At 40.6% G+C, this 17,226-nt stretch overlaps 2 protein-coding genes across 2 annotated transcripts; one reads left to right on the plus strand and one right to left on the minus strand.

Annotated features, from left to right (window-relative positions):
• Positions 1-2,180: 2,180 nt before the first annotated feature.
• On the minus strand, positions 2,181-7,263 carry gltpa (glycolipid transfer protein a). Its single transcript, XM_012863483.3, has 5 exons — positions 7,050-7,263; positions 3,266-3,324; positions 3,051-3,184; positions 2,793-2,943; positions 2,181-2,713 (listed from the first exon to the last, which is right to left on the minus strand). Exons 1-5 carry the CDS (start codon positions 7,150-7,152, stop codon positions 2,531-2,533), a joined length of 630 nt encoding a protein of 209 aa, XP_012718937.1. The 5' UTR covers positions 7,153-7,263; the 3' UTR covers positions 2,181-2,530.
• A 1,279-nt stretch (positions 7,264-8,542) lies between these two features.
• LOC105926937 (trichoplein, keratin filament binding) lies at positions 8,543-17,118 on the plus strand. The gene is made up of 13 exons (XM_012863482.3): positions 8,543-8,645; positions 8,999-9,193; positions 11,555-11,765; positions 11,843-11,899; positions 12,232-12,300; positions 12,592-12,765; positions 14,354-14,466; positions 14,545-14,611; positions 14,696-14,868; positions 15,807-15,888; positions 15,991-16,176; positions 16,266-16,409; positions 16,498-17,118. The coding sequence occupies exons 2-13, from the start codon at positions 9,003-9,005 to the stop codon at positions 16,528-16,530; spliced, it is 1,500 nt and encodes a 499-aa protein (XP_012718936.2). The 5' UTR covers positions 8,543-8,645; positions 8,999-9,002; the 3' UTR covers positions 16,531-17,118.
• The last annotated feature ends 108 nt before the right edge of the window (positions 17,119-17,226 follow it).

The following is a 17,226-nucleotide window of genomic DNA, read 5'->3' on the forward strand; positions in this document are numbered from 1 at the left end:
TCTTATATTATGTCTATGGTGTACCCCACCTCACACCCAAGGGCCATTGGAGAAGGGCACCAGCCCCCCTGCAGCCCTGCAAGGACAAGCGGGTAGAGAAAATGGATGAAATGTGAAACCTTTCACATCATTTAGATACTCATAAGTCTTAGTTTCAGTGAATTTCGATGGCTGTTGATTCCAGCTCAGAAGAAAACATGATTAGAAAAAAGTTTTTAATGCATAAACGTTATATTACACAAAAACGAAGAGGACTGCTTACTTGACAGATGTCTACCACCCGACAGCCATTGACACCTTCCACTGTCATTACTAAAGAAGACAACAACAATTATTGGATGTTTAGTGGAAGGAAAAAAACAAAAACGAACATGCAGCATAATGTCAGTCTTGAGAGGATTGTGAAGCAAAGATTCACAGATTCACAAGGCTTTGCACTGCAGCTGGAGTTAGAAATGCAAAAGCCGCCACAATGAGACGTATCCAGGACCTGCTGTCACATCCCCCGTGTCAAACCTGTCTTGAACCTGAGGTGTAATAAGTATCTTACTTTGGCACAAAAAAAAAACTGGGCTTTTATTTCAATATTCTTCAAGTTTTTAAGATCTGCCTACAATTCTTCCATCTCAGTGTATCATCGGTGAAAAACCACCAGCAGAGCAAATAGGGATTGTAGTTTCAGATACTTTTTTTTATCACCTGTCAAGATCAGAGAATGAAGAAGTCTAAGCAAGGTGTGGCAGATAAGCTTGCCTGGACCCTAAAGGGGAAATCTGTGGTAATACACAAAAGAAAAAAAAAAAACAGGCTCCACCAGAGACCAGAATAAAAGACCAGTTATTTCCTGATAGTTCCCAAGATCTTTAAGCTAAGATACCAGTATCATTCTCCTTAGGTTTGGGGGTTTGAATTGTGCTTGTTTATGCACATTGTGCTCTTTTCAATTTTGCTATTTGCTATTTATTTTGTTAATTTGATTTTTGGTTGATGGTTGTGGTTTTTCTCTGCATCATGCTGAAAAATGAAACAGGAAGAAGTGGTTTCACAAATATTGACATGTTTCTCACCTATTAGCCACAGGATGAAGTGGTCTGCAAGCAGGGTGTGGCAGGCTAACAGGTTCCTCCAGAGACTCAAATCAAAAACCAGTTATTTCCCGATGGTTCCTAGGATTTCAGAGGAACTTCATGGTAAAAATATGAACCTACTTATACCACTGACCCCTACAGTGTGTGCGCAAGGCTTTGTTTGGTTTGGCAGCTTCCTTTTAAAGAGAGAATTTCCTAAAAATCTAACTGAATGTTAGATTTTTAGGAAATGTATTATGAGTATTATGTATTATGAGTTGAGAATATAAACAGCATGACTGCAGAGCGGGCTAAACTAGCAGTCATTTTATTTTAAATGATTGCAGGAACAACATCATGTGCGCAGCATTAGACAGTGCACCGTGTTTTTACCAGTTGCATAGTTCTGCAGCTACAAACAAATAAAACAAATTTTATTGGGATTTCACTTAATACAACAACACAGTAATGTATAACTGTGAAGCAAAATGAGAATAACTGATTTTTTTGTTCTCAAACAAATCTGAAAACTATGGCCGACATGTGTAGGCCTAATTATCTTCTTGAGTCAAGAATCCCTAAGGTTTTGCGTATCTGAAGCTTGACCCTTTTACTCATTCTGCTATGAAAAAAAAAAAAACTTTATCCTGAAAGAGTGTGTGAGGAAAGCTGTCCAGCTACATAAATGCATTCTTAGGTAGATAACTGGATACTTCTAAAGCATGAATGTGCCTTGCATTGTGAATTGCATATCTGCTTGTGTGATCTGGGTTTTTTCCCTGCTGAAAATCTGCCTCAGTCTTGAGTCTGTTGCAGCTTTATGCAGGCTTTATTCCAGGATTGCCTTGTATTTAGCTCCATGCATCTTCCATTACCTCTGAATCAGTCTCTGCTGGGGAATATCCTCCCCACAGCATGATGCTATCACCACCATGTTTCATAGTGAAGGTGGTGCATTCATGGTGTTGTGCAGCGTTAGTTTCCCGCCCTCCGTGGTGTTTAGCATGTGTGTAGTTTGTGGAAGTAAAGTGTCAAAAATACGACAACTGAAGGCAACAAAGGGGGCGGGGCCACTTTATTGAGATATGCTGTTTGCTTCGGACAAAAATGGTGATTAACAATTGAGTGACATTCCTTAAAAAGAGCTCTATGAAATCCACCCGAAGACGGAACATGACAAAAACCAAACACTGCACAGAACATTAGGATGATGGTTTCATTGATTTGCACTTTTGTGAGGATTATTTATAACCATAAAATACTATAAGAGGGTTTGAAGTCTTCCATTGTATAGGGCATGGATGCTTTTATCAAAGTATCAAATAAATAGGGGACAGGAAAACCAAACAGCGGAGATTAAAATATTTTTAAATTAAACATAATAAAAAAAAAAATGTATTCCCTCTGCGACAATCAGATAACTTAAAAGCCACCATGCAGCTGTCCGATGAAGAGTCCCGTCGTCACACCTTGTAATCAAGATCAGCATTCATTCTATTAAATATGTCATAAACAGCATCCACAGTAGCAGAGAAGTTGATGAGGAATTTCCTGATTTTCTCCAAGCATTCTTCCTCCTTGACGTCCCGACCTTTGGAGAGCGCCTTCAGGAAATCTGACTTGTAGGGAGCAGCATACAGAGCTGCCTAAAAGAGGGAAAGTTGTTTTTAGGCACAGCGTCGTGCATCTGATTCACACATAGAAAACTCCTGCTTCCTAACTGACCTTGAAGAGCTGCTGAACAAACCAACCATGATACTTTCTGAGGGCCATTTCATAAGCTTTGGTGATATTTACTCGGATGAGGTTGGGGTTGCTGTCGTCCTTTTCTCCATTCACCAGGCTCTGTAGAAACACTTGGATAAATCTGAGGCCCCTGGTGAAACAGAAACATTGCACAAGGGATTATGGACTACTGAAGGGGGAATAAAGACAAATCAGTTCAAGTCATGCAAAACTGAAAAAGTGTAAAAATCATGAGACCTTTTGAGCCACATGAGTGCTAACGTTGCTCCAACTTTGGGCCATTCACTTCCATGCATTTCCTTCTCTGCCTCTAAAATCATCTGAATTGTCTTGTAGCGTCCAGGGTTGGTATCATAAACGGCCTTAATTTTCTGTCAGTTGTAAACAGTACGCATCGTTTTAATTGCACTGTGAATATTCATTGCAAAATGAAACTCATAAATCATACTCACTGTGATGTTACCGGACATATCAGCTTTTATTGGTGCAAAAATAGCAGAGCCGAGGCAGTCTGAGGAAAAAGTGAGACGGATTTAAAGACTATTGGAAAAAATGAAGGCAAGTTTTTCCATGTAATTTTTTGGTTACCAAAAATGCTGCTTTTAACGTGCAAAAAGAAGATAAGTATATTGCCAAATTGTCATCATGAAAAAATGGATTTATGTTGCATGTGATTTGTCTCGGGAGCTTTAGTTTAGTGTAATAAAATTAGTAAGATTTATGAATTGTTTAGGAGTTTTTAACTATCGTCCAAGATGATAAAAATTTATTTCTGTCTGCTTTATGTATTTAAATACACATAAACCATCAGAAGAGCTAATAAATGGTTTCTACCTGCTGCTACAAAACCAACATTGTTTCAGAACCCGGGTCGGACCGCAGGGCTGTTTATTCATGCTCCTGACTGAATTTGTCATTGGAAAAATTATTTGTGTGTGAACTTAGCATGAACAATCCTAACTTCCTATCATGAATGGAGAACTATAAACTATTTGACAACACTTTAATTCACCAAAATGACAATTCCTTCATGATGTTGATGGATGAGAAGAGATAGAAGCCGAAGAAAATCTGGACAAGCAGACAAGGTAAGCCAAGGGTTACAAATTAAAGATTTGTTTCAATTGTCACTTTTGTGTTTAATGTTTACTAAATGAGAACATTTGCCGTATTAGTAGCCACCGTCGCAATTCTACTACACTACACTTTAAGGCTCAATGCCCCAAAAAACTTACTTTACCTGATTCCTCTCTTCCTGACCTGCTTTATATTTTTTAGAGGAGCCGGAGCTCTTTGTCAGTAAAGTTTCAACATTGTGAATTGTGCGGAATGAGATCTGGGATAGTCTTCTACTAAAAGAATATCCAACCTTCTGAGAACATGTTTCAACACAATGACAACCCGCCTCTCAAAAATTACATTATGCAGCTCTGCGCACACATGCAAGTCACTTGTGCCTTGAGAGCCAAAGCACCCCAGTAATACTATCAGTTTGTACCACCACCGAATATTTCACCATTGCCTAGAACCACCAGGGTGGATCAGGACAGTGAATACTCTCACTTTAGCTAGTTTAGCAGATGCTATTTTTATTTCCACTTCAGGAATCCTAAAACGTAACCAATTAAGCTACAGACTGGAGAATGATGTTGCTTAGACCTTTTATGAACATGCCTCTCTCCTAACCTCTGGAAGATCCCCTGATCTTGGCACACATGTAGTGATAAGAAGAGGCTTTAACAAATGTAATACTATCTTCAATACAGTGCAAAGCAGACAAAGTCTTTATTTGAATCGTCTTGTTGTTGAAAAGTGCTTCATAAATAAACCTGACCTGCCTTGCCTTGTTTGTCATTTCAACATGAAAGTTTCTGGTTTTATACATTCAATGAAAAATGATCTTTTCTTTTCATAAATATGACTGTATGACTTAGTTGTGCCTAATTTGAAACATCTTTTCTGTAAGTTAGTTCCTTAAAATTAGACTTTGCGAGATACTGAAACCTTAGAGTCACACGATACAGAGTGACCCGTGCATCATTATGTACCCCTATTATACTAGCCTCGTGAGACCATCCTGATCTCGCGAGCTTTCAAGGTTTCACTCGCAGATCAGTCTGGCTACCCTCCGTTAAAGAAAATTTGGAGCCGTTCACCAAACGAACGTCCAATCAGCGTTGGCTTTGAGGCAGGTTGAGGTGTGACGCAATGAGGAGCGTCAGTTCAGTCTAAAGAACATGGCGGCTTCAGCCGACGAAACTAGCGTTAGCGTGGCTATCGAGCAAGTTTTATCGGAATTACAGAGTATTTCTTTGCTGAGCTAACGAGCCTTTACCTGCAGCAGCAAGAGTAGCTTGGCTTGTGGTTGTGTTTTCGTCGTCGCTCTGTTACGAGCGACGACGAATCTGATTGGTTTATTTGGCCCGTCTATCACCAACATAGGCCAATCAGCTAACTAGTATTTTCGCCCCTTCCCAAAATTACTTCAACGGAAGGTTTCCAGATGGATATGCGGAGCAAATCTATCTGGCGGAGTCAGGTAACTATTATACATTACACTAAATAAAATCCATAAATAGCTTGTAGATCTCCTCTAATCAGGAAACAGAGCCCACTTGTGTGTAATTTAATCTCCGTGTGAACGTACCTGTTCTGTGAAGGCCTCAGAGGTTTGTTAGAGAATATTAGAGACCAAACAGCCTCACAAAGACAAAAGGAGCACAGCAGACATGCCAGGGAGAAAGTTGTGAAGATTATAGCAGGGTTGGGTTACAGAACAATAACCTACGCTATTCTAAGCTGTCCACCTAAAATTACAAGTAGGACAAAGAGAGCATACATCAGAAATAAAGCCAATAGGCTCATGGTAACTCTGGAGGAGCTGCAGAGATCCTCAGGTCAACGGGGCAGCTATTGGTTGTGCACTCCAAATATGTGGTCTTTATGACAGAGTGGCAAAATATAAGCATTAAGAAAAATATTTAAGACGTCCCTTTTGCATTATGTTGGAACAAGGTGGCATGGCAAGGTGAGGCCAAACATTTTAAAGTTTTTGGTTTCTACCATGATAAAATATGAAAAAAGGGGTATGAATACTTTTGTTTTGTGTATTTCACTTTTGCTCCTGCAGATCTGGGCTTCGACGATGGGATTATGAAAGGTTTGTTGACCGTCCGACCCCTAACAGTTCCTAGATGACCTGCTGACACATCACCTCTTCCAACCCGTGAGCTGTTGGTGGGAACTACTCATGACAAAGTGTCATCCATTGTATATTTATGTGTCACATCAACGCAACACTGATCTAGTTTCAGAGATATCCTCAGCGTGTATCTACTACATTTCCGTGCCTCATCACATATTGAAAACTTTTGACTAAATAAACATTCTATTGATTTAAATTATTCTTGAGAGATTAGCTAAAACCATCATGATTAGGACTAGTTGGGCAAAACTAAAGGAACAGTTAGAAATGTAATTGAGCACGATCCTAACACCCAAGTCTAATTAGACAGACACCTGTGTAAATTTGTCCTCACAGTCTGCCAGACCTTGATAGACTGTAGGAAAGTTGGCCCAGACATTTCTAGGACAGGAAAGAAAAAAAAACAATGGGGACGAGGAGGAAAGAGTTTAATAGCGGCGTTGGACTTGTTTCATCTCAAGGGTTTCACGTGGCAATTTCAATGGAGGGACTTCGGCATATTAATACAGAATGAAGTCGCACAAAGATGCACTGCTGCTCCGTGCCACTGATGAATGGGCGAGAGCAACTCAACACCGCTCTAATCAATTTTCACAACTCAAAATCCAGGCCAGTGGGTTAAATTATGCATGCTGGAGGACTGTGGACAGCTTGATGGAGAGAAACACGATCCAAAACAGATTATAAATTGGAAAGAGAAACATTCTGGATGTAAACTTTGGGGATTTGTAACAACAGATTTGAACTCAGCAGGTTGTGTGGCTTCTAATCAATGTTTTTTTCAAATAAGCAAGAGCTGATAAAAGTACTGATATTGACAAAAATCTTGCTTTTCCTGTTAAATCCATTAAGCAGGTAGCGAAGATTACAGATTTATAAATCTATTTACCTACTATGTATTGTTATTTAAATTCTGTTGTAGAAATCAAATGCAATAAGCCATACTTATATGTAATGAAAGTACTGCGTTTCATGCAATTTTTCTTCTAAGAAAGTTCTATGGCAAACCGAGTAAATAGAACCTAACTTACCAAAGAAAGGGGGAAGGTAGGACACGGCCTCCAGAAACGGCCTTGTTTCCACCTGCCTGTCAGCTGGCAGCTGTCTAAATTGGTGCTCCATCAGCAGAGCCATCTCTTTAGTCTGACTGTTAGCTTTGAAATGAAAGCAAAAGGCTGCCAAACTCCCCACTGCAGATTCACAGAGACACCAGGAGAACGAAAATCAACACACACACATCTACAAACACACTCACACACACAAACTCAGGTTACCTGCAATGAGTCCAGGTCATGGAGGGACATCCAGCTGCTGGCCTGCTCATGTGATCAGTTGGTGACTAATAGATTTGGGCCATTCAGACGCACCATAATGCAAAGAAACTTTTCTTCGTGTACAATACTTTGTGAAAGTGTTGAGTCATAACTCATTACTTTATATGTTGCTGAATCGAGGCTTTCTTGTGATTTTTTAAGCAATCTTGATAACATTTAAAGCAGAACTAATAAAATTATGTTTTTTTCCCTTTAGACTAAATAGCTAAGTGGAAGGAAAAGGGTAAATAGTTACCAAAAATCTGACAAAGTGTGATTGCATTTGCATTCAGCAACTTTTGACGTCCCTAAATAACAGACCAATCAGACACCTTAAGAAATCCCCTTATTATTATCTAGAATACACCGGTGTGTTATTTAAACTCAACATAAAGAACAATGTTCTATAAAGTCCTTCAAAGGTTTGTTGAAGAACATTAGTGAATATGCAGCATTGTCGGGAGCATCATGTTGTGGAGACATGTAGATTTTGTAATTTAAACGACAACCAATTGTTCCATTGTTGAAGAACGTTATAAGAAATCCAGTCTGGAAAATGTTGAAGGTGCTCAGTTCAGAAGAGCCCGTAACTGAACGTATTGACATACTTGTAAGATGTTCTGTGTGTTGGGTATTTAATACCAAACATCACCCCAAACACACCTTCCCTACTATGAAACACAGTGCAGGCATCATGCTTTGGAGATGTTGTTTTTATGGAAGGGGCAAGAAAGCTGGTCAAAGATGAGGGGAAGATGGAAGAATGCAAAAGACTTAAAACTGTGGTGGAGGTACACTTTCCAGCAGGACAACAACAACAACCCTGCGCATAGAGGCTAATCTACATTGGAATGAAAAAAGTTCAGACTATTCTAGAATTTAAAACAAAATCTAATTTTGTTTGAAAATTTGGAGTTCTTTCCATCCTATCTTCCTTCCTTACTATATGTTTTACTTGATAATCATAGCTGTTAACTGGATTGCCCTTGCCAACCTGCCCCCTCCCAATAAAATTTAAAAAGTTATATATATATATATATATATATATATATATATATATATATATATATATATATATATATATATATATATATATATATATATATATATATATATATATATATTGTTCAAGTAATTCGGATAACTTTAGTCAGCTCCTGACTTCAGGGGTCATGAAAATCGTCTCGCGTTTGCTTGGGGCGGACAATTTTGGTCCTTGGCGCTCTCCGTAGTACAGGAAGTGTTTTGGTAACTAGGGAAACCTGAGCGGTTGGATGGAATAAAGGCGGAGGGACGTCAAAAAGTTTTGTGAAGGTTTGGAGGTTTATTTGAGTACCGAAAATGTTATATAAAGTGTTTATTAAGAAACGTGCAAAACCTATCAGCTTCGGGCTGATATAATGATTAACAAAGTGTTTGAATCAGTCGGTGTGTGAATCCATCCGTCGGTGATGTGTAGAAACAACACACGGACTTTGCCTGCAGTCCTCTGCAGGGAGCTGGAAGGTTCCCAGTTCATTCAAACTTAAGTGAACGCGTAGTTCATTATTTTTGTATCCCATGAAGCTCATCTGCTAAACGTAACCTCATATTCCTCCCTTGTCCTTTAATTTCCCCGCTTCCTGACCATCTGTGCTTTGCCTTTTCCTCTTTATATCGTGTTTCAGACCGATGGCTCTTCCGACTTTCTCGGCCCGTGGCCCCAGTCGGTCGCGGATGCTAGCCGAGCAGCTGGCCCGGCAGCGGGAGCAGGAGGCTCGGTGGCGCCAGCAATGGGAGATGCATGCTCGGTACTTCAGGGAGCAGGGCGTCCGCAGCCAGAGGCAGGCGGCGTGGAGCTCCGGTCACTCCTTCCGCCAGAGGTAAGGGGCCTGAGGCAGGGCATCCCTGCGGAGCAACGACCCCCCCACCCCCGCAGCATGAAAACACAAGAACTGGCATCTAAATGATCCTTCACAGATGGATCAGTTACAGTGCATTGATTCATACCACATTCTGTCACTTTACATCTACAGGCCACAAAGTACATTTTCTGGGATGCTTTGTGACAGACTAACACACAGCAGTGCGTGATAGTAAAGTAGAAGGAAAATGAGGGTTTTTACCTTTATAAGATCTGTTCTGAATAGTGTGGCGTGCAGTTTTTTTTTTCAGCCAGAACCGCAGTTCACTGCGATGGCACATGGAGGTCTTCTAGGTTATGCCTGTAGCAGCTTTAGACATCTGGAGATTAAACCTTCTTTGCAAAAAAGAAAAGAGAAAAAAAAGCTCATCTTGTGTCAGATTGGACGCTGTCTGTCGTAGGTCTGGACTTTGACTGGGCCACTCTAAAAGATGAATATGTTTTGATTATTCTGATTCATTGTAGCTGTGGCTCATCCCTGCTGAGGAAGCATGGTAACAAAGCATGATGCTACCACCACCCTGTTTTCAGAGTGAAATGTAGCATTCTTTTCCTGCCGTGCAAAGCATTTTGAGCAGTTCAGAGAGTTTTGAACAGAGGGCTTTACCTCATGTTTGTTGCACCACCTACAGTACCTACAGCAAACTGGACTTCTTATGGCTTTTCCTTAAGCGATGGGTTTGTTCTTGCCACTGTTTCATAAATGCCAGATTTGTGGAATGTGCAAACAATAGTTGTCAGGTTAGATTCCCTCACCTGAGCCATGGATTTCTGCAGCTCCTCCAAAGTTGCCATGGCCCTTCTTCATGGCTTCTTCTGTGATCGATGCTCGCCTCGCCTGCCCTGTCATTTGACATGAACGGCCATGTCTTAGTAGGTCTGCTGGGTCTCTGTGCTCTTTTAAGTTTTAAGATGATGAAATGATCAGTGCTGTGTAATGGCAGTACGACCACATACTAATCTCATTATATTTCATTTGGGAATGAAATACTGATCGTTTCCCCAACGGTAAGCTTCTGTATGACTACATCAACAATTTGTCTTGTGAATAAGCCCCTTACTTCTCCGTTTTGTCTGTGTTTCAAGCTATTTTACTTTATACTGTTCATTACTTATGTTTATCAATTTATGTATTCACTTATTTATTGGAAGTTTCACACGTCTGCGTATACTTCAATCTTAGTTACGGCTCAGTTTGACACACATCCATAAGCGTAAAAGTTTTATAACAAGCCTCAATTTATATTATCATGTATTTTATAGTTGAAAAGAAGTGTTTTGAATTGGAGCCTCCCTGCACTCTATAATCGCTGTAAATAATGCAGTTTATGCGTTGCATTTATGGGTGTGAAGTATTGCCTGTGAAACAGTGATACTGAAGTGGCCGTGGAGAGAGGTCATCCCGACAGGTGGGAACCCTTCAGTGTGATTCCTTATCCTAAATAATCACTCCCTGGCGAACAAGCACACCCAGTCTCTGCCATATTTTCCCACCACGCTTACCTCAGTGACACGTCACGCATCTATCAATCTTTATTTGGTATGTGTGTGTGATTAAAAGCCTCCTGGTCACCAGCTAGCCTGCATAATTGTCCTGCAGCTTTCCTCTTCGGCAGGAGAACTCACTGTTACTGAAGCTACGACAGAGATATTTTCAAAGCGACTGGCACTCATGCTGACAGAACCTCTTGTTGCTCTGAGTACTTCTCTGTTAGATGTTCAAAGCCCCTGGTGTTGTTTTATGACCCAGCCTGCTTTAAACTTCTCCAGATCTTTCTACCAGGCACGTCTGCTGTGTCTCTTGGGTCTCCATGATGCTTATTTGTTCACTAACACTCACATGTATTCTAATCGTAGATTAAATTTCACACAAGTGGACTATTTACTGATTAGGTGACGCCAGAAGGCAGTTGACTGAACAGGATTCATTTACAGATATCAGAGTGACTGGGGCTAAATACAAATAGACACAACAGTTTTCTGAGTTTTATTCATATATATATATATATATATATATATATATATATATATATATATATATATATATATATATATATATATATATATATATATATATACTAGCTGTCATTTTCTTTCCACTTTACAATGATGCATTCACTTGTCAATCACATAAAATCCCAATAAAATACAATACAATACAATGTAACTTAGAACATGTAGAAATGTGGGAAAGCGAAAATATTACTAGGCAGTGTACATAAAATGTTTAAATAGTTGTCCTTAATGCTGCCTCACTCAGAACAGGAGTTATTTCTGCATACAAAGATGGCAGGATATAAAATAAATTATCTATTGCCAGTATGTCCGCATACCATGAAGAGAGAATGAAGGAGGAAAAGAAAGCCAAGCTTGAGCAGCGCAGAGAACGGCTCAGGGTCATGCTTCAGGAGGAGCGAGACCGTCTGGAGGCAGAACTCAGGGACTTGGTCCCTGATAGGACTGAACTGTTAGGTCAGTGGGAGGAGAAAGCGGAAGCGCTTCGTAAGGCCAGAGAGGAAAGAAGGAAAAAGGTAGGAACTCTGAATAATAGTTTTTCAATGAAAGGTGAACATAGTATTGGGCTGTAGTCTGCCTTCTGTGCTCTCAGGTTGCACAGGAACTCCTGAAAGAGCACTGGAAGAAAAACAGCCCAGACCTGCGTGAGGTAGGCGTGCTTAAACTATTCATGCAAAAGTGACTAAAATCACCTCAAAGACTGACAGGTGGGGGCATAATTAATGGCTTCAAAGATCTTGTAACCACGGTGTGTGTGTGTGTGTGCGCGGCGAGCCCAGCAAGTGGAGAAAACGGACACTTTTCGTTTTAGATGTCCATCCGATCCTGAAACGTTATCCCCCGTGTGATGCACAGATTCCATGACTTCTGTCTCCCCAAGTCCAAAGCTTTAGAGAGTAAAACAGCCTGGTGTTCCTGTCCTCAACGGGCCTGGGTTAGTGGCGCCTCTGTCCCGACTTCACTGTTTCAATGTGTCTGCAGGTCGAGTCAGCATTGCACAAAGATCACGTCGTCAACCAGTGGCAGGAGCAGATATCCGAGAAGAAAGAGGTTTGGCAGATCCGTCAGATAAAATATCCCAAATTGTCTTCATGTGTTTAAAGAACCCATTTTCTACAATCCAGCGATGCCACATAAAGGCGACCAGTCATTTAATTAGTCCGTTTCTGTTTACCTCATCATTTATTTATGGCACAATCCATTTTTAATTGAGGAGCACTTATGCAGTCTGTGAGCACAGTATCATGTCTGAGATCTACTCAGGTTAAATCCCCTCAACACGGCACATAATTAAGAAAGTTTGACACTTGCTGTGAGTGACGAGCCTTATCAAACATGCAGAAAGGAGCGTGTGAGCGGGAGGAGACGACGCGCTTTGAAAACGAGTATGAGAGGAGTCGAAAAGAAGCACTGGAGAGGATGAGGCAGGCGGAGGAGAGGAGGAGAGAAGAGGAGCGGAAGAGGGCCGAAGAGCTCCGGAAACAGATGGAAGAGCTGAAAATGAGGGAGGAGGAGGTATGTGGGACTTCAAAAACCTTCAGTTAGGAACCATAACCCTTTAAATATCCAGTTCTTTATAGAGAGACTTTCACAATTTAATGTCTAATCTTATTTCTTTTCTATCTCTGGAAAGGAATCTGGCCTAGTTGCAACCAAAAACAAATAATATTCTAATATGTGGTGACTTGGTGAGGAAAAAGTTTGTACACCCTAATAGCTGTTGCTGATACAACATTGTCATGTTGCATCAGTTCTTCTTCAGAATTAAGTTGTTTTTTTTTCACAGATTGTCTCAGTTTCCCCAAACCCCCATCTGATACACTGTGAAAATTCATGTTGGTTTCTATGGTGACGAGCTAGCCAGGTCCTGCTGCAGCAAAGGTTCCCCAAACCGGGACACGTCTGTCTTTGCTGCATCGCTAGAATGATGTAATCGGATAACACCAAACATGTTCTCTCCTCTGGTGTCCAAATGACTCCATTTTACATTCACTTGTCCAAAGAAAACTCTGGTCTCGGTCCACATTCTCTCTGGTAAACTTTGATCGGCTCTTTGTGTTTTCCTTGGAGAACAAGAAATACAGTTCTTTCACAAGTCCTTCACCTATAGGCTGTTTTCTAAAAGTGAAATAACTGATTTCAAACGCTTTTCAAATCCATTAGTAGTCTCTTAAACTACTACAGTCTTCTTTCTGATGGCCTCAGGCACCTCTTTGGATCTTATTACGGTGTTCACACCAAACCATGTTTAGGTCAGGGGTCCCAAACCTCTCCATGCCCTGGCCCCTAAGCAGCTTTGGCTTCTGGCCAGGGAGCCACTTTGCAAACTCACAAACAATGCTACAAAATATGTAAGGAAAAATCTTCTTTTTGAAGCCTTTTCTTACATTTATTCATTATTCAATGACTTGTTTTAGCATTAGAATATTAACTGTGTTTTCAACACTATTATATTCCAACCGAGTAACAAACCTTTCAACAAACTGTTAAGAACAGAAACAAAATAAATCAAGCCTCTTTCAAATGTGTGCGTCACGTTTGATGCCTGTCACTGCCATGCGCACATCACTGCCCAACCGTAAACATGTTTAAAGTTTTTTTCTTTTTAGTACCTTCAAAGTACAAAAGCCAGACTCATACAGGTTGTTGCAAAAGGGGGAATGTATTATTTCCAGTGTGCTGTGAGCTAAGGCGGCAGAGGAAGAGCCTCAAAGTTCAGTTAAATCCTCTGAGTTAATCATCTCAGTATGATATATTATTTACAAGTTATATTTTATAATAATGAATTGAAAATCGTTAGATTTTATCTCCTATCTTTGCATTTTTTCTTATTTTCCCTTTCTGATTTTCTGAGGCACCCCTAGCACCTCCTCTAAAACAGCTTTAGGGTTTAAACTAGAGAAACGTAAAAAATGTAGAGTAATGGCGTTTATCATCATGTTTACCTGACGTGATACTGCTTTGTGTAGTTTCAGCCTTTTTAAAATTGGATTGTTAAGTCTATATGTCCATAAGTCCGTGGTAAAGTGTCCCGATTTCCCATGAGAGTATTTCTTCCGCGTAAAAACCTGTTTTCATAAGCTGTGTAATTTCTGTCCTCGAGGCCACGCGTCTAAAAAAGGAGCAGGAGGCGCTGCTGGTCAAGCGGTGGGAGCTGGAAAAGATGGAGGAGGAAAGGAAGAAGGCAGAGGAAAGGCAAAGGAAACGGGAAATTGGGTAGGATAACCAATCACAACTCCTGCTATAGGTCATACATTTGAAGTATGCGGCTCATTGGTTTTTTGGTTCCACCAGCCACTTCCTGGTCCGTCAGTATCGCGCTCAGCTGAAGAGGAGAGCCCAGCAAGTCCAGGAGGAACTGGTAAATCTGCTTTGCCTGCAGCCTGCTTACTGAAGTAAATCTTGTGGTTTCATGGTTTTTCTTGGAAACCTTTGTGAACCCAAGGAGGTCGACTGCAAGATTCTGGCCGCCTTGCTGGAGGAAAAGGAGGATGAAGAGCAGCTGCAGACGTTGAGAAGAGAACGAGCGGTTGCAGACGCCGCCTGGATGAAGCAAGTGATAGAAGAGCAGCTCGAGCTGGAGCGCAGGAGGGAGGCCGAGTTTGACGTCCTGCACAGGTCAGTGTCGAGACTCTAAACACCGAGGGAGGATTCATGAAGCAGCACATCCATCAGGTCCTGCTAGTAGGAGATATTTTCACAGATCTTTGCATCAGCCATGGAGTTGTGCTCTCCATGGCCACAAATGCAGCAGATGTAGAAGTGATTAAAATGGAGAGAAATGCCTTATTGTCTTATTTTAATTAAAAGAGAACCTGATGAGGTACTCCTCAAAACCTGTAAGAAAAACATCTCCCTGGAGGATTTTCTAAGTCAGTAATTCAAAAACTGCAGATTGTAGCAGACAGTGATTCATCCATGCATAAAAAGCATTGATCAAAGCAGAACATTTACCATATTATTAAACTATTGCATATGGTGTGTATAAATAAGTTCTAAATTTCTAATTTTTTGTCAAATAAAAAAAGAAAACAAACATCTGTGAATGAATACATGCTGTTAAAGACATCTAATGAGAGGAAAAAGGGTTTCTAGTGTGGGGTTCACCTCACCCTACCTCCCCTGCTGTTCCCCATATGTCCAGCAGAGGGGGACAAGGAGTCCTCGGTGTCCTTTACATGTTGTGCAGCTCTTGTTTACACACGGAGTTCTGTTTATTTAACACAGCAGATGAATAGCTCTACACCCATGTTTGGATTTTCTTTTTTTTCTTTTCTAAAGTGACAACAGGATCAAAATAATTTCACAGAAACTTATTTGCAAATGGACCAGGCAGACCTCACAAAAAGAGAGGATTAACTTTACCTTGTGGGAATCAAATTTCATGTTTTTTGTGAAGCCAGCTGTGCAGCACGTAGCTTTTGTTGTTTTCCTCCCAAGTACCACCAGTTTATAGCAATCTGTGTAGCACAAACAGCACTAATCTTCCACAATATGAAGCTGCAGGAATCTCCATGCAATTTACATGCAAACTAATGTTTGACGTATATATTCAGAGAAGAAGCTCAGCGTGTATGGGAGAAACGGGAGGCCCAATGGGAGAAGGAGAAGAAGGCCAGAGAGCGACTCATGCATGAGGTAAAATTGTCCTGAGTCACTTAAGACTTTGAACAAAAGTAAAAAAAAAAAAAAAAAAAAGAGTTATAAAAAGTACTGTTTTTTTTTTTTTTACTCTGTAAGGTGCTTGTTGGGAGGCAGCAGCAACTGGAGCTAAAAATGCTGAAAAACCGGGAAGCTCAAGAGGAATCGCTGAAGAGGCGGGAGGAGCTGATCCAGGAGCTGGAGCTGGAGAGGAAGCTTAGACGTCTGGAAAAAGAGACGGACGAGGGCCGTAGGACAGCAAGGATGCAAGAGCTGAGGACCCAGGTTGGAGCAAACTGCACAATACTAGTTGGTTCTAATAACAGATTTGTACCTAAGCCGTTTGTTGAGTTGAGTTTCTGCGTTCAATGTAGGTGGAACAGAAGCACCAAGAGCAGCGGGAAGAGCATCGCAGAGCACTGCAGGAGGAAGAGGAGGAAAGGAAGGCTCTGGAAGTTCAAGAGGAAGACCTGAAGGCTGAGATGCAGAAGATGGCTGAGAAAGGTTACCAAGAAAAGGTAAATAAAAAAACAAAACAAAAAAAATAGAAGACTCGTTCAAAGTGATAAACTTTAAAATTACATCCAAACATCGTGTGTATTTCAGATTCACAGCAGACCTCGATCAGCCTGGACATAACCAACATGGAAGGTGTTTATTAACCTGTAGGAGGATCACCTCATCGACGTCTAACAATGGAAAATTCACCATGAATCAAAAGCTCTTCAGATGAAGCTACATTCTGTTCCAGTGCAGCTCTTCTAATGGCTCACCGTAACGGTGTTTAGATTCAGCACCAAACAGTAACTCTTTCAGTGGAGTGCATGCAGGGACCTACATGAGCTGACAATCCCCGCTAAAACCCTATTTTGACAGGATGTTGTTTTTGTTGTTTTGCACCAGGGACTTTTAGTTTCGTAATCAAATCAAGGACCATCCAAATGGTCACCAAGGAGATAAACAGATTCAGCTCTAAATCTGTTTGAGGATGCTTTTAGATATTAAAACAAAACGCAAATCTTTCTTTTTGTGCCTTTTCAAAGGATAAAAAAATATATTGATTGCAGCAAGCCCAATATGTTGTGCCATGATGAACTTTGTGTTTTGTTCCTGTATGTTCATATTGTTCTTCGTTTTGCACTTTTAGATTTCCTCAGGTAGGATAGATTTTCTATGCTGAATTTGTAGACCTCAAATAAAATAATTGCAACCAAACAAGTGGGACATTTGTGCAAAAAAAACGTTAGAACAAGTCAAGATAAAACCACCACAGGTTTGATAGTTTTACATATAAATAATGTTTATTTAAAAAATAATCTTTTTTTTTTTTAACTT

Source organism: Fundulus heteroclitus, chromosome 12 (assembly GCF_011125445.2).
Source record: "Fundulus heteroclitus isolate FHET01 chromosome 12, MU-UCD_Fhet_4.1, whole genome shotgun sequence".
Classification (NCBI taxonomy): domain Eukaryota; kingdom Metazoa; phylum Chordata; class Actinopteri; order Cyprinodontiformes; family Fundulidae; genus Fundulus; species Fundulus heteroclitus.